We start from the raw sequence: 23,258 nt of genomic DNA, 5'->3' as shown, positions 1-23,258 counted from the left end.
GGAGTGGACTGATGCACAAATTAAATAAAAAGTGTGGACAAACAAAAAAGATAGCTGTGCAGAAAGGAAGGAACAAGAGGATATGTGCTTTGAAAAAAGCAGTTGGTTTCCACAGTGGCGTACACACAGCAATACAGCTATCACGGAGCCTTCTAGGGCAGCCCAATGAGCTACAGCGCTGAGGGGAAAAAAAAAAAAAAATAGCTTCCACTGTTCCTGCACACCGAAGGTGGTGTTGGACAGTGGAAATCGCTGCAGCACAAGCGGTTTGGTGGTTAGTGGACCCTGCCTAACGCTCTCCCTGCTTCTGATGAAGCGGCAGCAACCTGTCCCTAAGCTCAGATCAGCAGCAGTAAGATGGCGGTCGGCGGGAACGCCCCTTTATAGCCCCTGTGACGCCGCAGACAGCAAGCCAATCACTGCAATGCCCTTCTCTAAGATGGTGGGGACCAGGATCTATGTCATCACGCTGCCCACACTCTGCGTTCACCTTCATTGGCTGAGAAATGGCGCTTTTCGCGTCATTGAAACGCGACTTTGGCGCGAAAGTCGCGTACCGCATGGCCGACAAGCACAGGGGTCGGATCGGGTTTCATGAGACGCCGACTTAGCCAAAAGTCGGCGACTTTTGAAAATGATCGACCCGTTTCGCTCAACCCTAGTGATAAGGTCTGGCTTTCTTCAAAGTTTATCAGACTCAAGATTCCTTCCTACAAGCTGGGTCCACGTTTCATCGGTCCTTTTGAGATTCTACGTCGGGTCAACGATGTCGCCTACAAGCTGAAATTGCCTGCCTCGCTCCGAATACCCAATACGTTTCATGTCTCCCTTCTCAAACCAGCCGTCTTTAACCGTTTTCATTCCCCCTCTTGTACCTCTTCTCTACCAGCCAGCACGGACAATATTTTCGAAGTTAGGGACATTTTGGCTGTTAAAAAGGTTCGGGGTAAAGAGTTTTTTTTGGTGGACTGGAAGGGGTTTGGTCCGGAGGAGAGGTCCTGGGAACCCTTGGAGAACATTGATGCCCCTCGTATTCTTAATAAATTTTTTGCTTCTCTTCGTAAAGGGGGGTGTAAGAGGAGGGGTACTGTTACACACACCGCTCTTCCGCGGCGCTGTAGCGCTGCGCTCCGGCATCCTCGTTCCACTGCTGCGCCTCTGCGTCGCGGTTCTCACCGCTCCAGCGCTGCACTCCTCCGCTCTCGGTCCGCCGCTGCTGCGTCCGAGTCTGCACGCTCTTCCGCCTTTCCTGCACTTCTGGTGGCCAGGTCCGTAGCAGGTATCCTGTCTCTGCGCAGGCGTTCTAGCTTCCCTCCTGGACGCAGGTCTAGCCTCCCTGCTACCGCTTCCTGAGGTCATGGGGTTCCCTCAACCAATCCTGTTCCAGCATCTACTATTTAAGGTAGCTCTTCCTGCTTCCTGGTGCCTGATTGTTTTAGCACCTTTGCTATTACGTTTGGCCCACCGTTTGCTTTCCTGCCTCTTGGCCCGAACTCTGTGCCCTTCCGTGCAACCTTCCCTTTTACTCCTCGCCTCCCTTGTTGTTTTCCCTTGGTTCCAGTTTTACCGTTCCTATTGTGTTCTTTGGTTTTGTTTTCTGTTTTCTTCCCTCAGGTCCGCTCCTCTCCTGCCTTCCAGTCCTCAGGTCCTTCCGCTACCTCCCGGAGTCTCCTTCCATACCCAGCCTCTGCTCTCTCTCTTCCTGGAGCCGTCCCTGCTGGTATCTCACCGTGGGTAAGTGACCTCTGGGCTTGCTCCTTGCGGTCCCTGTATAGGGGTCGTTCTCTCCTAGGCCGCTCGCCCAGGGGTAGGTCTCCCCACTGTCCAGAGGGTCCACTCTTGTCTTCTTTAGCTCGCTACATTACAATCAGGCCATGGACCCCGCTGGTACCCCTTTTTCGGCCCAGAAAGAGCTAACCCATTTGCGCAATAACCAACAGCGCATAATGGCTTTCTTGAAATCTATGGAGTCTCGCCTCACGTCGAGTCAATCTACTGACCCAGTTAACGCCGCCCAATTAGCTAGCCTCCAACAAGAGCTTGCCCAACAACGCGATACCCAGTCCCGCATGCTGAGTTATATGGCCTCTATTGATGACCGTTTATTTAATCTTCAGTCTGCCCCAGCTGTGGTCGCGCAAGCCCCTCCCCTAGATTCCAGTTCTCCGTCCACCGCTCACCCTCCTCCTCGACTAGGTAAACCTCCCAGGTACTCCGGCGATCCTAAACTCTGTAGGGGATTTTTAAATCAATGCCGCCTCCACTTCGAGCTTCTGCCACTTCAGTATCCATCTGACCGGGCGAGAGTGGCGTTCATAGTGTCTCATCTAGAGGGAGAGGCATTAGCCTGGGTGAATCCTTTATGGGAGCGTGACGATCCCGTGGTCTGCCATCTGGATGAGTTTCTTGAGACCTTTCGGAAGGTCTTCGATGAGCCCGGACGTTTAGCCTCTACGACGGAGTCTCTTTTTAATTTACGTCAGGGATCTTCTTCTGTAGGACAATATGCCATCCGCTTCCGTACTCTGGCCTCAGAGTTAGGGTGGAACAACGAAGCTCTTGTGGGTGCTTTTTGGCGGGGCTTGTCCAGTCGTATTAAAGACGAGCTCGCCGGTCGTGACACTCCCACTACCCTTGAGGACCTTATCTCTCTCGCCACCCGGATTGACCTCCGTTTCCAGGAGCGTTCGCGGGAGTCTGCTCGAGAGAGGAGACCTATGCCTGTATCTTCTACCCTCCGTTTGCCCAGTTCTCCTCGTGCTCCCGTTTCTGTTCCTCCTTCTGTCCCAACCTCTGAACCTATGCAAGTGGATCGAGTTAAAATGGCGGAACAACGCCGCAAGGAGAGGCGCACCCAGGGTCTCTGCTTCTATTGTGGTAGTGCTACCCATTTACTCCGCAGTTGTCCTGACAGACCGGAAAACTCTTCCGCCTAGGCCAGGTAAGAGAGGCCTCCCTAGGTGCTCACGTTTCCTCTCTACCTCTGACTCTTTCCATTCTTTTTATTTCTAACCAGCATCAATCTTCCGAAGTGGCGTATGTGGATTCTGGAGCGGCAGGCAATTTTATCAGTCTTGAAGCGGTTCGGAGGCTTCGCGTACCTGTAATCTCTTTGGACACCCCCCGCTTAATCGCGTCTGTGGATGGAAGACCCTTACAAGACGCTATTTCTCTCGTCTCTGAAGAGGTGGAGATTCAAATTGGGGCCCTTCATCGCGAGAGGATCGCTTTTTATGTTCTGCCTAACCTCTCCTATGCCTTCCTGCTGGGTCTTCCTTGGCTTCGACTACATGAGCCTACATTAAGTTGGCGCACAGGAGACGTACTTCGATGGGGTTCTTCGTGCCATGATCGCTGTCTTCAATCTGTTTGTCCAGTTTCTCGTACCCAGCCTGCTGAAGTTCCTGATGGATTACCTTCCCCTTACTGGTCTTTCGCTGACGTCTTCAACAAGTGAGAGGCAGAAAACCTTCCTCCTCATCGTACCTACGATTGTCCTGTGGAGCTTCTCCCCGGTCGTTCTCCTCCTAGGGGAAGAATTTACCCGCTTTCTGCTGCTGAGACCAAATCTATGTCCGAATACATACAAGAGAACCTAGCTAAGGGTTTCATCCGGAAATCCTCCTCCCCTGCTGGAGCAGGGTTCTTCTTTGTGAAGAAGAAGGACGGTTCCTTAAGACCTTGTATAGACTATCGGGGACTAAACAGCATCACGATCAAGAATCGGTATCCTCTGCCCCTTATACCGGAGCTCTTCGATCGCCTCCGAGGCGCCCGTATTTTTACTAAGCTAGACTTACGTGGCGCTTATAATTTGGTCCGGATCCGCTCTGGCGATGAGTGGAAGACCGCCTTTAACACCCGGGATGGACATTATGAGTATTTAGTTATGCCTTTCGGTCTCTGCAATGCTCCCGCGGTTTTCCAAGAGTTCGTCAACGACGTGTTCCGGGATCTTCTTTACTCTTGTGTTTTGGTATATCTGGACGACATCCTTGTTTTTTCTTCTGATCTTCCGTCACATCGCAGGAGCGTTCGCGAAGTCTTACAACGCTTAAGAGATAATCTCTTGTATGCCAAGATTGAGAAATGCCTATTTGAGCAAACCTCTTTGCCTTTCCTGGGATACATTGTTTCTGACTCCGGTTTTAAGATGGACCCTGAGAAAGTGAATGCCATTTTAAACTGGCCGCGGCCCTGCGGAGTGAAAGCCATCCAACGCTTCATCGGATTCGCCAACTACTACAGGCAATTCATCCCGCATTTCTCCTCCATAATCCGTCCTCTCTCTTTTCTCCCTCGCAAGAGTTCCTGCTCCAAGGATTGGTCTCCTGAGGCCGAGGAGTCCTTTGTTCGACTTAAGAAATCTTTTTCTTCTGCCCCAGTCTTGCATCACCCGGAGGTGAACAAGCCTTTTATTCTGGAAGTTGACGCCTCCTCTACCGGGGCCGGAGCAGTGCTCTCTCAAAAGACCCCGGAGGGTCTAACGGCTCCATGTGGCTTCTTCTCTAAAGCCTTCTCTTCCGCTGAACGAAACTACACTATTGGAGATCGTGAACTGCTGGCTATTAAACTGGCCTTGGAGGAGTGGAGGTATCTTCTAGAGGGCTCGGTTCATCCGTTTGTTATCTTCTCCGATCACAAGAATCTTACTTATCTGCAGACTGCGCAAAGATTAAATCCTCGTCAAGCTAGATGGTCTTTGTTTTTTGCTCGCTTTGAATTCGAACTTCGCTTTCGGCCCGGCAACAAAAACATAAGAGCTGACGCCCTGTCCAGGTCTTTCCAGTCATCCGATGCCATAGAGGAGCCTGCTTACATCATTGACCCTACTAAAATGGTCACCGTTGCTCCTGTACGGATGTTCCAGCCTCCTCCGGGTAAGACTCTTGTCTTGGATGCTGACACGAAGAGGGTCTTATCTTGGGGCCATTCTTCTAAATTGGCTGGCCATGCCGGAACTAGAAAGACGTTTCTTCTCATCTCACGATACTATTGGTGGCCTACCTTACGTCAAGATGTAAAAGACTTCGTAGCCTCTTGTCCTTCTTGTGCCAGAAACAAGGTACCCAGACGACTACCGCTTGGAAATCTCCTTCCTCTTCCTGTTCCGTCCGCCCCATGGCAACACATCGCAATGGACTTCATCACCGATCTACCTTGCTCTTCTGCCTGCACGGTCATCCTCGTTGTTGTGGACCGATTCTCTAAGATGGCTCACTTCATCCCTTTGTCCGGTCTACCTTCAGCTCCTGAGTTGGCAAACATTTTCATTCTTAACATTTTCAAATTCCATGGTCTCCCTCAGCACATCGTGTCAGACAGAGGGGTTCAATTTACTTCCCGCTTCTGGAGAGCCTTGTGCAAACTTCTAAAGGTGAATCTGGACTTCTCTTCCTCTTATCACCCTCAAACTAACGGTCAAGCAGAACACACTAACCAGACTCTGGCTGTCTATCTTCGGCATTTTTCTAATGCTCACCATAATGACTGGGTCAAACTACTTCCTTGGGCGGAGTTTGCCTATAACAACCATTCCAGCGAGTCCTCTGCAAAGTCTCCATTTTTTATTGTTTTCGGACGGCATCCGAGTGTTCCTTTACCGGTTTCTCCTGCCTCTGGTGTTCCTGCAGCTGACTCTATGGCTCTCGACTTTTCTTCCATCTGGGGCGAGGTCAAACAGACGCTAAATCAAGCTTCGTCCAGAATGAAAAAACAAGCAGACAAGAGGCGTTTAGACTCTTCTCCTTTCTCCCCTGGTGATAAGGTCTGGCTTTCTTCAAAGTTCATCAGACTCAAGATTCCTTCCTACAAGCTGGGTCCACGTTTCATCGGTCCTTTTGAGATTCTACGTCGGGTCAACGATGTCGCCTACAAGCTGAAATTGCCTGCCTCGCTCCGAATACCCAATACGTTTCATGTCTCCCTTCTCAAACCAGCCGTCTTTAACCGTTTTCATTCCCCCTCTTGTACCTCTTCTCTACCAGCCAGCACGGACAATATTTTCGAAGTTAGGGACATTTTGGCTGTTAAAAAGGTTCGGGGTAAAGAGTTTTTTTTGGTGGACTGGAAGGGGTTTGGTCCGGAGGAGAGGTCCTGGGAACCCTTGGAGAACATTGATGCTCCTCGTATTCTTAATAAATTTTTTGCTTCTCTTCGTAAAGGGGGGTGTAAGAGGAGGGGTACTGTTACACACACCGCTCTTCCGCGGCGCTGTAGCGCTGCGCTCCGGCATCCTCGTTCCACTGCTGCGCCTCTGCGTCGCGGTTCTCACCGCTCCAGCGCTGCACTCCTCCGCTCTCGGTCCGCCGCTGCTGCGTCCGAGTCTGCACGCTCTTCCGCCTTTCCTGCACTTCCAGTGGCCAGGTCCGTAGCAGGTATCCTGTCTCTGCGCAGGCGTTCTAGCTTCCCTCCTGGACGCAGGTCTAGCCTCCCTGCTACCGCTTCCTGAGGTCATGGGGTTCCCTCAACCAATCCTGTTCCAGCGTCTACTATTTAAGGTAGCTCTTCCTGCTTCCTGGTGCCTGATTGTTTTAGCACCTTTGCTATTACGTTTGGCCCACCGTTTGCTTTCCTGCCTCTTGGCCCGAACTCTGTGCCCTTCCGTGCAACCTTCCCTTTTACTCCTCGCCTCCCTTGTTGTTTTCCCTTGGTTCCAGTTTTACCGTTCCTATTGTGTTCTTTGGTTTTGTTTTCTGTTTTCTTCCCTCAGGTCCGCTCCTCTCCTGCCTTCCAGTCCTCAGGTCCTTCCGCTACCTCCCGGAGTCTCCTTCCATACCCAGCCTCTGCTCTCTCTCTTCCTGGAGCCGTCCCTGCTGGTATCTCACCGTGGGTAAGTGACCTCTGGGCTTGCTCCTTGCGGTCCCTGTATAGGGGTCGTTCTCTCCTAGGCCGCTCGCCCAGGGGTAGGTCTCCCCACGGTCCAGAGGGTCCACTCTTGTCTTCTTTAGCTCGCTACACTGACACTGCAAAATTAATATAAACTATATAAAGTGCACATATAAAAAATTATTTCAAACAAATCCATATAAAAAATGAATAAGTGATTGAATACAATGCTATATTTACAGCTATATTTAAAGTGCAAAAGTGCAATCGACCAAGCAGCCAGTAGGGGTCAGTGTAACCACATACATATTTGCAAGACCAGGATTGTAAGGTAACTGCAAGCTATAGTGTTTAGAATCAGACCTCAATCCAAGGTGAAGTAAAGTAAATTAGGCTACTTACAGGGGAATATGATGTATACCTGGTCTCCTGGAATGGCATCCAACACCTGACGCGCGTTTCAGCTCCTTGCCTTCATCAGGGGGTGGCGCCATTAGGACAGAGGTAAGTATAAATAGGGCATATGCCCAACAGAGGAGGAGGTGTGTGGATAAACCGCCAATGAAACTACGGGCACACAGGCATCTACTGTGCAGGAGCAGCATCCCCGCTGTCATGGACGCCACCCTGTTAAAACACCAGACGCACTGCGCATGCACCAGACCAATACATCCCCAATGCGCAGACATTCGTATCCGTGTGGAATGCCGCCCGACTGCGCAAGACCGGAAGTACACGCAGCGGCCGATTCAGACAATGGATGGAAGATCTACTGTTAATATTATACCCGGGTGAATAGAGAAATATAGGTACAGTACAATACCACCTAACCCGGCTAGCAAAAAGTTGTTTTAACATATAACGGAACATACCGCTCCTTAAACATATGAATCTGAAACCAAGGGAGTACGCATGACCGGAAGCTGATCTCAAGAGGGTAGCGTCCATGGTTACAACTGTAGGAACGTACATTACCAATGTCCAGCATATATAGAGTACTATAGTATGCTATAAAAAAAGGGGACAATAAGCTAGTAAAGCTGAAAGCACAATACTGCTAACTAAATCGCACCGGCTGCAGCGGTTAGAGGCAGATGTCCTCATAAAAAGCAAACAGGGAGGATATAACTTATAAGCGCCTGCCAATCATGTATATATAATGATGCGCACACAAAGTGGAAATGAATACAGTATTAGGTATCCATATACTTGTGGGGCCGAGAGCATGCCGGCGCACGAGGTGCAGTGGCCCCAGGCACCTCCGAGCCAGGCACGTAAAATCACCAGGGCAATGAGGATTGCCAAGGGGACCGTGGAGACGCAGCCAGGCACGGAATGCCCAGGTAACCCATGCCACCCCGCGCGCACCGCGATCGGACCACAAGTATAATTCTGTATAAATACATAAACACACACCCAATGTATATTAATATACTATAATAATAAAACAAATATGAAAAATAATGCATATATATAATAGAATCACATGTATACCATAATTATAACTAAATCATAAAAGAATATATAAAAATTAAGTGCAATGGTGCATAATATATCAAATAATGACATCATAGGTCTTCGGTGTCCAAATGAAAAATTCCTTATATGGTCCCATCTATCTTCATAAAAGCAAACAGTTGTCGTATATCTTATTAGATTACTTCCACTGAAATAGTAAGGACAAGAAAATTAGTAACACCAAGATGGCAATCATAATAGTCTGGGGACATAGTAAATGCACGGCCGCATACACATACAATATTCTCCTAAAAAACACCAAAATTAAAAATATTAATATGCAATAGAATCCATACATAAAAGTTGCTTAAAAGGGGCATAAAATTGTACAATCACAATAAAAAAATATATAAAAATGATCAGAGAAATGGGGCAAAACTATTATTGTCATTGAGACCTAGTGGTTTGACCGTATTTCTGGTCCAAATCCACTTGGTCTCACATTGTGCTAACTTCCAACTAATCTTGTCACCTCTAACATTGGTTACAATTGTATCATTTCCCCGTATTTTCCACAAGGTACCGTCACAATTGTGATGTAATTTAAAATGTTTCGGGATGGTCTTCAAATTATTAATATCATTCATGTCAGTAACACTTTTTCAGCCCTTTATACTTACAATTTTTTGCACTGAATATTTATTAGCACACATCCATGAGCCATATGTACTATCAGTGTAGTCCACGATTTGTCATTCATTTACTGGAATTGGTTGCGTTCATTTAATAATATACAATATTTGAAGTTATGTTTTAATATATGTATAGATCTTGTGATCTCATTGTTTTAAATCTGTTTTTCAATAAAATTATATATTTTAATTTTACAATATAGTTTGGACTTTCTGGTCGTTTTTTTTCTGTTTCTTGATATTTATTGCTTGCATTACCGGCTGTCCTTCCAGTCTTTGGATCTCTTAGTACCTTATTTGTAATATACACATATTTATATACATATAAATTGAGAGATTTGATATCAATTATCATAATTATACTAGGAGACACCCCTGTATTGTGTTAACTATTTCTAATTTTTAGCAGTTCTTGCATTGTCCGCATAGGTTTTGGGACTTTCAGAGTCCCTCCTTCATAAATTAAGCAGGATGTGTTTGACCATGTCACATACACCACATGACCAGATTAGGAAGTAAAATGTTAAAATTACATTTACTGGTAACTACCGGTGGGTGTACTGTTATTTCCCCTTCTACTATGTCATCTACTGTAGTTATAGGTGACGGTGAAATATAGTGAGAGATGACCCGGCTACTAAGGGGTGGAGGTGGTGTTTTTTTTTCTTTTTTTTAAATTTTGCCTTATATACAAGTCATAATACATTAAATAATATTTCCTCACATTTTTTCCTGTAAAATCCATTTTATCTTTGTTTTTGTGTCTTATATTGCCAGTCAGTAAAAGTGGAGTAATACTCTGACAATATTATTCCCAGCAGAGACCTGGGAGTCATATGCATCCAGTCGTATTCCCTGTGCTGATCTCATTCCATTTGAGTGCTGTTTCCAGCCATTTCAGCAATTTTCCTGCCCCGTCCAGGCATCCTTTTAGGGTTTCCCATTGTCTTCCATTATCCGCTTTACTCGAATCAAGCACCCAAACAGTCTGTTTTTCTTGATTCGAGCAACGAGCACCCGAGCATTTTAGTGCTAGCTCATCACTAGTAAGTAATACTCAGTTTGTTTTGATATAACTACCGCAGTTTACCGCCAATAGTTTTCTGAACAAGGACAAACACTATACATGTACAGTGCTCAACATAAATGAGTCCAGGGGTATGTCTCCTCATCTTAACCCAAATGTACAACTATGGTGAATTCTGAAGAGATAAGTTTAGCATTGCCCTCTAGTATCAAGGCTCTAAAAGAGGTCACATTGATGAATGAAAAAACATTAATGTTGCAATATGTCTCCAGCTTGATCGTTCCATGCCTAGAAAACATGGTGCTTTCCTTAAAACACATGGAGGTGATACAAAATATTGGATGTAGTAGTTTTTCATGTGGGGTGCATTCATTTTTGAGTAAAACTGAAGATTTTGAAAGGAAAGTTATATTCTAAACCTTATTTCCATGTTATGAGATGAAAAAAAAATGTTCTGTGAAACTCAGTCTTGTCAAACTTTTAAAATTGCTGTTGTGTTCAGTAAGATATTGATTGAAATCTTACTTTTTAAAGGTGTCTTGCATGAAGATGGCTGGTCTTCAATTGGCACCAATGTACATAGTCGTTATGAATATTATATTACAGATTTTATAGTATCATGCTCCTTTTTGTCAGGCCAGTTTCTGCGTGAGTTGGATCCAGGACTTCCAGCAGAAGTTTCCGGAATGCGTGAAGGAGACCGTCTATTGGGCGTGAATGGACAGAGTGTGGAGGGATTGGAACATGAAGACATTGTCACTCTCATTCAGGAAAGCGGAAAACAAGTAACTCTGCTTGTCATCAGCAATGAAGGGGACAGATTCTACAGTGAGGTAATTAAAGGCCTATCAAGGGATTTCAATTATTAATAAAATGGTCAAAAAATGTGAGAAAAGGTTGACAGCCATGTGAAAATGAACAGTTAGATATTTAAAGAGGTCCTATAACCAGTATGAGCATGTTAAACTTCCCACATCATGTAATAGTGTAGGCAGATCTGAGTAAGATGTATTTTATATTTTCCATCTCCGTTGCAAAGATATTGACTTGATACAATTCTATTCTAATTTCCCACTCAATCATGGTAGGAGAGATTCTTCTCTTGGGAAGAGCACTTTTCTCCCTGCATGGCATTGTCCAGACATAATTAGGAGGCATTACACAGATGAAAAAAAGAACATTCTCCCTCAGAAGGTTAGAACAGGGTTTTCCTGTGAGATAGAAATACATCTGTTCAATTCTAAATATAAACCTTAGTAAGAGTTGCCCCTCTACAGTGCTATACAATGGACCTCTTGTTTTGCAATGAAGAGGGGCAAAGTCTCTGAACAAGTGTCAGGGATTAGATGGTTTTATAATTTGAAAAGAATAGATGTATTTTTATACCCGATGAAGATTCCAGAATTTTATTGAAATCTAAATGCGCTGTAGTTTTATCGCAATAAAGCATCAAGTTCTATATACTCACCTTATTCATGATGGTTTAATCTTCCGGGCGAACACCACACTCAGACACTCATCGCAGTTGGTGTTGAATGCACCTGTGTACCAGTGTAAAATAGAGCTAGAGTGTTCAGAGGGAACTGGATTAAAATGCAGAATACACTCATATGATGGCTGCTCCAGCCAATATTAAGACTCACAGACATTCTGAAGCAGCAAAATAGTAGAACATTTTTAACCCCATGCCAACATGTGTTGTATATATACGGCGCCGAAGGAGCTGCGTTCACGCAAATCGCTGTATATATATATATATATATATATATATGGCGCCAAGATTGCGCGGGCTCACATTGAGGGCCACCGCGATCAAATGTGGTTGTCTGCTCTATGTGAGAGCTGACACCCTACAGCAACACCCATGATTGGTACTGGCACCGATCGCCGGCATGTAAGTCCTGTGATGCCCCTGTCAATAGTGACAGCAACATCATGGGGCATCGCAGAGGGAGGGAGCTCCCTCTGTGCTCCGATCAGCACAAGACGATGCGATCGCGTCTTGCCAATGGTGTCCTTGGTGAGCCCGGGCCGAAAGATTGCCGCAGGGTCACCCAAGGATGGTGGCCTGTCAGCTCATGAGCGGACATGCCTCCTCCCTGCATATGAGATGCTGCTTTAATGTTCTGCAGTGCAGATCTGTCTCTGGAAAGTTGATGACCCATCCTGGGACAATGTAAAAGAGTTATAAAAAAAGTTAATAAAAGTTGAAAAATATTTTACAAAAAATTACAAAATAAGGAACAAAAAAAGAAAAAATATTGATCCAATAAATGTTAGGGGTCGAGTTCCCGCCTCTGCACAGGGAGAATCTCAGGCCATCTCCGCTGCGGTCTCCCATTCTTCTCCTGCTGCAGTGGAGGCTGCTCAGCGGAGACGTCGGTCCCAGCATCTCGCTCAATCTGACTCTGTGAAGAGGATTACTGCTGCTTTTCCAGCTTCTGCCATTGAAGTCAGTGCTGGGCAGCGGCGAGCAGACGCTTTTGGGACTAAGTCCTGCTTTTCTCCTTCTGAGCATGCCCAGGGTAAGATCTCTCATTGGAGATCAAGGGTCACATGCTTGGATACTGCAGCAAAGCCCATTGGTCCTCCAGGAAGGTCCTGAAGGTGCTCAGGCTTTGTGGCAGCTTCTCATTGGTCCTTCTAGGAAGGCCTTGTTCTGGCTGCAGCTATAAAAAGCTTGCATGGCCGCATGGCGATGCGCTAGTATCTTTCTAAGTTATGTGCTTTGCGCCAGTGTGGTCATGTAAGATTGTGTTCAGGGACCCGGCTGCAATAAGCCCCTAGAATGCTGGCACCTCCGGCGAGGAGTTTGTGTGTTTGTGTGTGCAGCGCCCCAGAGTCCTGCTCGTTGCAGTACTGTGGCTCCGCCACTAAGGGGAGCTATGGTGCGTCTGATGGCACTGAAGGAGTTCATCTGATCAGGTATCACAGACACCAATACATTTCACAGTCGGGCCTCCGGGGGGAGCTAAGGGTTCTATTCACTAGGCCACTCCCCACCATAGTGGGTAAACTGGGGGTCAGGCAGGAAGTTAGATCAGAAAGCTGACTGGGTTGGAACCAGGCAACACCTTGTGGCAGAGGGTGTTGTGGGGGAAGATACAGTAGGGTCTCTGTCAGGGGTGGGATCCTGACAGAGGCTTGGCAACTTGAACGAACGTAACGGGACCGTGCCTGCTCAGGATAGCGGCGGTGCCCAAGGAAGGTACCCCTCGGCCCTGCGGCAGTAGGGGAGCTACAACTTGGCGTCACGAACAGGATCTACTTAAGCCTGAAGAATCAGGTCATGTGTGCCTTGGAACTGTGATTTGTTGTGCTTGGACTGTACTTTATTGCAAAGACTGTGCTGTGCCATTTACCGCCAAAATCCGCCGCCATTATAGCGCTGAGGAGAGCGCAGGAGAAGAAGAGGGGCGTTGAGTGGGCGTAGGTAAGCTGGAGAGCGCGAACAACAATGGCCGCCCAGTCTAAATATTTCTGCACTGTGAGGACGTGTCCGTCAGCAGCGGAGATCCGCCTCCTGATCCTCAATGGGGGGCGGAGATCGAGAAAACGACACCGCCCACGAAGGAGAGAGCGGGAAAAAGACCAGGAAGTGACCCACGTGGAGGACGCCATGGCCAGCAGCTTCGAACCCGACAGTGGGGTTGAAGTGGAAGTTTCCCCCAACTACCCGGATGAGCACAGCAGATGGAGATGGAGATGGAGAGCTTGCTCGACCAGCTCCGTCAGCTGAACATGAAGGCCCAGGCTCCGCACCAGGCAGCGCCGGAAGAAGGTCCTCAGGCGCCGGATCCTGCACCGTTACTGGAGCAGCCGCTGAGATCCTCGCTGACACCGCCGGAGGAACCCGCCGCGGAGGAGGAACCTGCATCGGCTGGTGAGTCCGCCGACCCCGTCCCGCTGGCCGAGGGTTTGCTGGTGGGTCCCGTAGCAGCACCACCTCCCCCGGGAACCCATAGACTCCAACGCCTGCTACCATGGGAGGAAGCCACGGGCATGGAACACCGTATGCGAGCCCCAATCGCCCCCACTCCCCTGCTGTGTGAGGTCCACGCGGAGCGCACAGTGTGCCGAACCCTGGATCCAATCTTATGGGGTTCCCCGGGGTGGAGACCCAGGAGGGAGAGATGGTGCAGGCCCTAAGCTGGGGAGAATATCAGGTCCAGCTAGAGCAGCAGTGGAAGGAAGAAGAACAAAAATACCAGGCCGGGCTGGAGGCCTACCATCGGAAAGACTTGGCGGTCAAGGACCGGGCCCGCAAGGACCCCACTGCTCACCAGGCCCTGCGCAGGCAGGGCATCATCACCACCTTCAAGCTCCGTGGGGGCTGGGGCTTTATCAAAGAACCGGGTCTGTATGCGGAGGTGTTTGTGAACCGGAGGGATGTTGAGTCGCACCTCAGGGAGGGCCACCCAGGCCGGGATCTCTATCCGGGGGATGAAGTCTCATACACCAGGCACTTTGGGGAAAAGGGGTGGTTTGCCCTGAATGTCCACAAGGAGCCAACCCCTGCGATGCCTCCGATTAGGGTGCCAGTAAAGCTGACCCCTGTAGCAAAGGTGTCCCCCTGCGGTCAGCCCGTGGTCGTGGCCAGGACCACCGAAGACACCCCCACGTGCACTATGGTCAAGACCACGACATGCAGCATTGTCACCTCCACCACCCTCGTGGCCAAGGAGGCACCTCTCTCGGAGGGTGGTGCCCGTGCTGCTGCGGAGCTGAAGACTGTGGGTACACAGACCCCCAGATGGGACGACAGACCCCCTTATGCAGTACCAGGCGGCTCGCAATAACCAAAGGGGTTACCTCCGCCGGTGCTGCCTCCTTGGTGGTTTGAGTAAATGTCTCCGTATTCTGAATATGTAAATAGTTGCTGTTCTATTATTTTGCTGCTAAAACCCGTCCAGGGTTAACTTTTAAAGGGATTCCTTTTATTGACCCGGGATCCCTATTGTTGTGTTTGTTCTTCTAAGTTTTTGCACAAGTTTCCAGAACTGCCGCAATCATGAACAGTGCATGATACAAACTTTTTGTAAATAGTTTGCACCTTATTAAAGGTGCTCCCTACTGGTTTTACTTCAAAAAGGACTCTTTGTGAAGATACCACACTGGAACCTTTGCCGAGTATGGACTGGTAGCTTGAGAAGATATGCTACCTCATAAAGACTTGGTCCCCTCTTAAAGGGGATGTTCATTTGTTGTACTTAAATGGTGATATTGCTTTAAGACAGGTGGCAATAATGTTTGATGAAAGAAAGTGATGATAATGTTTACATGAGAAAGTTATATGTATCCAACCAGTTAATTGTAAAGAAATGCTGATGATGTTCCCTGGAAGAAAGTGAAAGCTAGAAGAGGGATGCAGTGGGCCCGTAGGGGTGGACGTAGTGCCCAGCATACACGTTAGTAAGACAAATAATGAGAAGGTTTAAAGTTCTATAGAAAATGCTGATAATGTTGATAGACAATGAGGATAGAAGGTGAACCCTGAGTCCTCCTAGGAGCCATATAGAACTGGCTCAGTACTCTTAAACTGAAAGTAATGTTATGTTCTATATTGTGTATAGTAGTTGAAAAGGCAGTAGGCCCGGGCTGAACGGGGCGGTCCTGTAACAGAAAGGAGAGGCAGAAGGTCTGGTGCCGTTAGGACAGGCGGTCCTGCAGATTTAAAGTAGGAGAATGAAAAAGTTAAATTGCCTTATAATGTGATTATAAGAAGGTCTTTAGTGGATTCAGAGTGTATGTCCTTAAAGGCAATGTTAAATTATTGTTCAACAATTTTGCACTTAGTAGAATACCCGGTTGGGTAAAAGCAAGTTATTTATAGCATGTTGCTATGACATTTAACTATGTTTGTAACGTTCAAGTGTCCTCACCTCCCATAAAGGGAAGCTCTGTTTAAGTATACTTATTGTTATTGCACTCAACAAAACTGTATGTCTTTTTGCTAACTTGTATTGTTGTTTTCTTCTCAGTCCCGGAGTACTGTGTTTAACCAGGGGGGAGTGCAGCGCCCCAGAGTCCTGGTCGTTGGAGTACTGTGGCTCCGCCACTAAGGGGAGCTATGGTGCATCTGATGGCACTGAAGGAGTTCATCTGATCAGGTATCACAGACACCAATACATTTCACAGTCGGGCCTCCGGGGGGAGCTAAGGGTTCTATTCACTAGGCCACTCCCCACCATAGTGGGTAAACTGGGGGTCAGGCAGGAAGTTAGATCAGAAAGCTGACTGGGTTGGAACCAGGCAACACCTTGTGGCAGAGGGTGTTGTGGGGGAAGATACAGTAGGGTCTCTGTCAGGGGTGGGATCCTGACAGAGGCTTGGCAACTTGAACGAACGTAACGGGACCGTGCCTGCTCAGGATAGCGGCGGTGCCCAAGGAAGGATCAGAAGCGAGATAGATTGTGCTGAGTGAGAAACGAGATCAAGCGATAGGAGAATACCAGTAGGGGTCGTGCTGTAAGACCGAAGCAACACCCTACTGAGGCGCACTACCGGTGGCCGGAACGCCGAGAGAGTATTTCAACATCCAGCTTCAAGCAATACTCTAAACAGCGGCAGGGCAGTCAGTCTAAGGCGGGCTGTCTAACTTAAATCACCTATGCAGTCTTGGGGGGCAACTTGTGGAGAGGGGCGACTCTAGGGTCCCGGAAGAGCTCCGAGCCTACCTGTCAAACGGGTGCCGTCCCAACCAGAACACCAGGGAGGGACGGAGGATTAGCAGAACATCATCTAATCGAGTTGTGAGGGAACTTAAGAAACAGACACAACAGTTGTGGGGACTTTCTGTAAGCACAGCAGGGAAGGACCGCAACACATAGCGCTAGAAGGAAGGCACAGATTTCCACCTGCTAAGAGAACTCTGGAGGTGCCATTAGACTGGCCGGACTTGCGTAGCCTGGTTATCCGGATTCCGGACTGAGGACCCAGAGATCTTCAGTAAAGAGGTAAAGAGACTGCAACCTGGTGTCCTCGTTATTTACTGCATCGCACCACAGCCTCACCACCACCATCATTCATCATATCTATCACTGTACGCCCCTCGGCAGGGTCACGGACTGGGCCTAGCCACCGTGACAACCCCAGAGCAGAGACTCAGAGGCCCGGTACCGGGTACCCCTCGGCCCTGCGGCAGTAGGGGCGCTACATGTGTATTCAGGGACCTGGCTGAAATAAGCCCCTAGAATGCTGGCACCTCCGGCGAGGAGTTTTTTGTGCATGCATGACCACTGACTGCTCTCTGTTGGGCAGTTAGCCTGTGCTCCTGTGAAGTCTAACAGGGCGCAGTGCTTTGCTTTCACGGCTGTTCTGTGAGTTAACAGAGCTAGCCGATACCGTCATATAGTGCTGCCATTTGCTAGCAGCAGGTTTTCCTGCACGGTGGACCCCGGGCTGCGAACGCATCAATAACAATAAAAAACTATATTTTCTCGGTGCGTTCCGCTAGCCCTAACAATAAGTGAATTTATGTTGTGAATTCTGTTGTGGGTTCTGCTCTTGGGCTCCCTCCGGTGGTTATAAGTGGTAGTGCTGCTGTTTGTCCTTCACAGCAGTCATCAGCTGCTTCCACTTTGGACGGGGCTATTTAGTCTGGCTCCTTCCTTTAGTGAGTGCCAGTTGTCCATTGTTTTCTGGGGATTCTCATCTCTGCTTGGTTTCTCCTGCTGGATTGTCCAAATCATCAAAGATAAGTCCTGGCTCTGTTTTTGCAGTCCACATGTGGTGGACTTTATAGTTCAGTGAATTGCTATGTTTTTTCTTGTCCAGCTTTGTCTGTGTAAGGATTTATTCAGCCAAGTTGGAAGCTCTGGAGTCACAGAGTTACCCTCCATGCCTTTAGTTAGGTGTGGAGATTTTTGTATCCTCTGTGGTGGATTTTTGTAGAATTTTAATACTGACCGCACAGTACTCTGTCCTGTATTTTCTTTCTAGGTAACGTGGCCTCCTTTGCTAAATTCTGTTTTTCAGTCTGCGTTTGTAATTTCCCTCTCCTCTCACAGTCAATATTTGTGGGGGGCTGTCTTTCCTTTGGGAATTTTCTCTGAGGCAAGATAGTATTCCTGTTTCTTTCTTTAGGGGTAATTAGTCCTCCGGCCGTGATGAGGTGTCTAGGGAGTGACAGGAACATCCCACGGCTACTTCTAGTTGCGGTGTTAAGTTCAGGGTCTGCGGTCAGTATAGAGGCCACCTACTCCAGAGCTCGTCCATGCTGCTCCTAGGCCACCAGATCATAACAGTACAACTGGCCCACAATGAGTTAACCGCATCTCAAAAGAAGGGAAAGAAAGTGCTGAGCCATTTTTTTTCTGTACTCTGTTGTGTTTTTTTTTCCCTCTTCACTTCTGGGTGGCTCAGGAGTTAGGCGTTGACATGGATGTTCAGGAACTTGCTTCTCGGGTGGATCAACTTGCTGCTAGAGTACAGGGTATTTCTGATTATATCGTGCAGACTCCTGTTTTAGAGCCTAGAATTCCTACCTCCGATCTGTTTTTTGGGGACAGGTCCAAATTTTTGAGCTTTAAAAATAACTGTAAACTGTTTTTTCCTCTGAAGCCCTGTTCCTCTGGTGATCCCATCCAGCAGGTAAAAATTGTCATTTCTCTGTTGCGTGGTGACCCGCAGGATTGGGCATTTTCCCTGGAATCAGGGAATCCGGCCTTGCTTAATGTAGACACCTTTTTTCAGGCGCTTGGGTTATTGTATGATGAGCCTAACTCTGTAGAGCATGCTGAGAAAACACTTTTGGCCCTGTGTCAGGGTCAAGAAGCGGCAGAATCATATTGCCAGAAATTCAGAAAATGGTCTGTGCTTACTAAGTGGAATGAGGATGCTTTGGTGGCAATTTTCAGAAAGGGTCTTTCTGGATCTGTTAAAGATGTTATGGTGGGCTTCCCCACGCCTGCAGGTCTGAGTGATTCTATGTCTCTGGCCATTCAAATTGATCGGCGCATGCGTGAGCGTGGACTTGTGCACACTATTGCGTTGTCTTCCGAGCGGAGTCCTGAGCCTATGCAGTGTGATAGGATTGTGTCTAGAGCGGAACGCCAAGGATTCAGACATCAGAATAGGTTGTGCTTTTACTGCGGCAATTCTGCTCATGTTATTTCTGATTGCCCTAAGCGTGCCAAGAGAATCGCTAATTCCGTTACCATCAGTACTGTACAACCTAAATTTCTGTTATCTGTGACCCTGATCTGCTCATTATCGTCATTCTCGGTCATGGCATTTGTGGATTCAGGCGCCGCTTTAAATTTAATGGACTTAGAATTTGCCAGACGTTGTGGTTTTTCCTTACAGCCTTTGCGGAGTCTTATCCCTTTGAGGGGCATTGATGCTACACCATTGGCTAAAAATAAACCTCAGTTTTGGACACAGTTAACCATGTGCATGGCGCCAGCCCATCAGGAAGATTGTCGCTTCCTGGTGTTACATAATTTGCATGATGCTATTGTGCTGGGGTTTCCATGGTTACAGGTACATAATCCGGTGTTGGATTGGAAATCTACACTCACTGGCCACTTTATTAGGTACACCTGTCCAACTTCTTGTTAACACTTAATTTCTAATCAGCCAATCACATGGCGGCAACTCAGTGCATTTAGGCATGTAGACATGGTCAAGACAATCTCCTGCAGTTCAAACTGAGAATCAGTATGGGGAAGAAAGGTGATTTGAGTGCCTTTGAACGTGGCATGGTTGTTGGTGCCAGAAGGGCTGGTCTGAGTATTTCAGAAACTGCTGATCTACTGGGATTTTCACGCACAACCATCTCTAGGGTTTACAGAGAATGGTCCGAAAAAGAAAAAAAATCCAGTGAGCGGCAGTTCTGTGGGCGGAAATGCCTTGTTGATGCCAGAGGTCAGAGGAGAATGGGCAGACTGGTTCGAGCTGATAGAAAGGCAACAGTGACTCAAATCGCCACCCGTTACAACCAAGGTAGGCCTAAGAGCATCTCTGAACGCACAGTGCGTCGAACTTTGAGGCAGATGGGCTACAGCAGCAGAAGACCACACCGGGTACCACTCCTTTCAGCTAAGAACAGGAAACTGAGGCTACAATTTGTACAAGCTCATCGAAATTGGACAGTAGAAGATTGGAAAAACGTTGCTTGGTCTGATGAGTCTCGATTTCTGCTGCGACATTCGGATGGTAGGGTCAGAATTTGGCGTAAACAACATGAAAGCATGGATCCATCCTCCCTTGTATGGAGCATCTTTGGGATGTGCAGCCGACAAATCTGCGGCAACTGTGTGATGCCATCATGTCAATATGGACCAAAATCTCTTAGGAATGCTTCCAGCACCTTGTTGAATCTATGCCACGAAGAATTGAGGCAGTTCTGAAGGCAAAAGGGGGTCCAACCCGTTACTAGCATGGTGTACCTAATAAAGTGGCCGGTGAGTGTATGTCTGTGACTAGTTGGGGTTGTCAGGGGGTTCATGATGACATTCCTCTGATGTCAATTTCCTCCTCCCCCTCTTCTGAAATTCCTGAGTTTCTGTCAGATTTCCAGGATGTTTTCGATGAGCCCAAGTCCAGTTCCCTTCCACCGCATAGGGACTGTGATTGTGCTATTGACTTGATTCCAGGCTGTAAGTTCCCTAAGGGCCGACTTTTCAACCTATCTGTGCCTGAACATGCCGCCATGCGGAGCTATGTAAAGGAGTCTTTGGAGAAGGGGCATCTTGTAGATTGTGAGCCTTCGCGGGCAGGGTCCTCTCTCCTCCTGTACCAGTTATGACTTGTATTGTTTAAGATTATTGTACTTGTTTTTATTATGTATACCCCTCCTCACTTGTAAAGCGCTATGGAATAAATGGCGCTATAACAATAAATAATAATAATAATAATAATAATATTCGGCCATCTTCTTCTCCATTAGGAGCAGGGTTTTTTTTGTTGCCAAGAAGGATGGCTCCTTGAGACCCTGTATTGATTATCGCCTCTTGAATAAGATCACGGTCAAATTCCAATACCCTTTGCCTTTGCTTTCTGATTTGTTTGCCAGAATTAAGGGGGCTAGTTGGTTTACTAAGATTGACCTTCGAGGGGCATATAATCTGGTTCGTATTAAGCAGGGCGACGAATGGAAAACTGCGTTTAGTTTCAACAAGTTTTTATTTTCAAGATAAATCCAGAAAGCTTTACAACAAAATCCCACGCAGGGGAATATACTTGAATATTATCAAAATCCAGAATAACTTTCATGGTATTTAAACAATACAAATAAACACATAGACAAAGACAGGTAAATGGAAAGAACAAGAAGGAAGGGGGGGGGGATAAGAGATCCATAACTGCATCATAGTGGTACCAATCAAACAATCAATGGTCAGGTATAAGGAGCGAGTCCAATAGAAACCATCGGATATTAGATTAGCCTCATAGAGATAATGTTAAAACTTGATCAAGATTACTGTTAGGATTCCTTTCAATACACGGTCTCCACACTTTATAATATGACTCCCAGGAGTCCTCTCTTGTAGCTTGTATTCGTTCACATAGCATGATAGTGTTCATCTTGTCAATTACTGGGGAGAGAGATAGGGTAGCTGTTTTCCATTTTGCTGCAATGTGCAGCTTAGCAGCAAGAAATAGTTGATTAACTAAATTATGGAGCTTGTTGGAGAAGCCCGGGTATCTGGCCCCCAGTAGGAACACTGTCACTTCTAACTGGATCGCCCCACCATACAGCTCCTCTACAATAGATTTGATTTTTGACCAAAAGGCGGACACGACCGGGCAATCCCACCACGTATGCCTCAGATCTCCCAGAGCACCACACCCCCTGAAACACCGATCCGATATGTTTGAGAAGATAGCATGTAGCTTGCTCGGGACTAGATATGTTCTATGTAGAAGTTTGATAGACGTCTCAACTATAGAAGTCTGGAGACTGCCCTTAGTGAGGGAGCAACAACAGTTTTGCCAATCTAATGGGGACATTATCTTATTGAAGTCATTTTCCCACTGTATCATATATTTAAGTTTTACATCTTCTGGTATTGCATTTAGGTTCGAATAAATTAAAGAGATAGCTCCCCCGCCCAGTGGGTCACTTAAGCATATTTGTTCATAACCCGATGGGCGGTGGGTGGTACCATGTCCCAGTATCTGTTCAGCGAAATGGAAAATTTGGATGATACGCAATATTTCAGAGCTTGGTGGAGAGTATTTTTGGATGAACTCTTGCTTGGTGAGTAGAGTGTTGAACGGTGAGGTAAGCTGTTTGAGGCTATGTTCACACGATCCTTTTTTTGATCCTTTTTTTTTCAGGTCCTTTTTCCATGCAGGGTACAGTCCAATGTTACTCTATGGAAAACAAAAACCGCTGTGCCCACTATCCTTTTTTTCTCAGGCAAATCCGCAAGGATTTGCCTGCAGAAAAAAAGAAGTACCATGTCACTTCTTTCTGCGGATTCAGCTCCTGGTTTCAACAGGCACCAATAGGAAAGTGCTGTTGAAAACCCGCAGAGGAATCTGCAGAAGAAACTGCAGGAAAATCAGCAGTGCAGTTTTGCACTGCGGGTTTTCCAAATCAGGACCTGAAAAAAAAGGATCAAAAAAAGGATCAAAAAAAGGATCATGTGAACATGGCCTAAGGGTAATTAAACCCCTAGATGTCCACCAACTGAAAGGGCGAGGATCCAACCCTTGGGAGAAAGCTGGATTGTGAAAAATATGTGTCATTAAGGAGGACCTGGATTGTAGGGAGTGTTTAAATCTCTCCTTCCTCCACAGCATCAGGGAGTGTGCTGTAAAAGGGGCTGACTTATGAATCCCTTTCGGGAGTCTCTGCAACGTCCACATGAGGCCAGGAAGGGTAAATGGGGATAGGAGGTGAGATTCGAGATTCACCCATCTGGGAGTGCTGTGTTTGTCCGCATTGGCACTTATTAGCTGGGCTAGTTGGGCCGCTCTATAATATAAGATGAAGTTGGGTAGGGACAGACCTCCCCGTCTTCTGTTAATAAACATAGTTTTAAGCCTTATTCTAGGCCTCTTCCCCTGCCATATGAATTTAAAAATCGTGTTGTGAATATCTAGCAACGTTTTGGCAGGGAGAGGAATGGGCAAGGATCGAAAAACATACAGAAATCGTGGTAAGGAAACCATCTTAATGGCATGGAGTCTACCCAACCAGGATAAGGGCATGGACGACCATCTGGTAAGGTCCGATTTGAGGTTAGAAATTAAGGGAGCATAGTTCCATTTAAATAAAGTCGACCTATGGGAAGTTAGAT

The 23,258-nt window shown here is 47.1% G+C and overlaps 1 protein-coding gene across 1 annotated transcript in view; it reads left to right on the top strand.

Annotated features, from left to right (window-relative positions):
• The window catches only part of NHERF4 (NHERF family PDZ scaffold protein 4), a 247,570-nt gene that overhangs the window by 195,400 nt on the left and 28,912 nt on the right, over positions 1-23,258 (top strand). The window contains exon 8 of the mRNA XM_077250577.1: positions 10,642-10,838. Within this exon, the coding sequence (XP_077106692.1) occupies positions 10,642-10,838 (197 nt within the window). The remainder of the gene's footprint in view (positions 1-10,641; positions 10,839-23,258) is intronic.

This window comes from Ranitomeya variabilis, chromosome 4 (assembly GCF_051348905.1).
Source record: "Ranitomeya variabilis isolate aRanVar5 chromosome 4, aRanVar5.hap1, whole genome shotgun sequence".
NCBI lineage: Eukaryota > Metazoa > Chordata > Amphibia > Anura > Dendrobatidae > Ranitomeya > Ranitomeya variabilis.
Note: the sequence above shows the minus strand (reverse complement) of the source record. Positions and strands in the feature narration are given on the sequence as shown.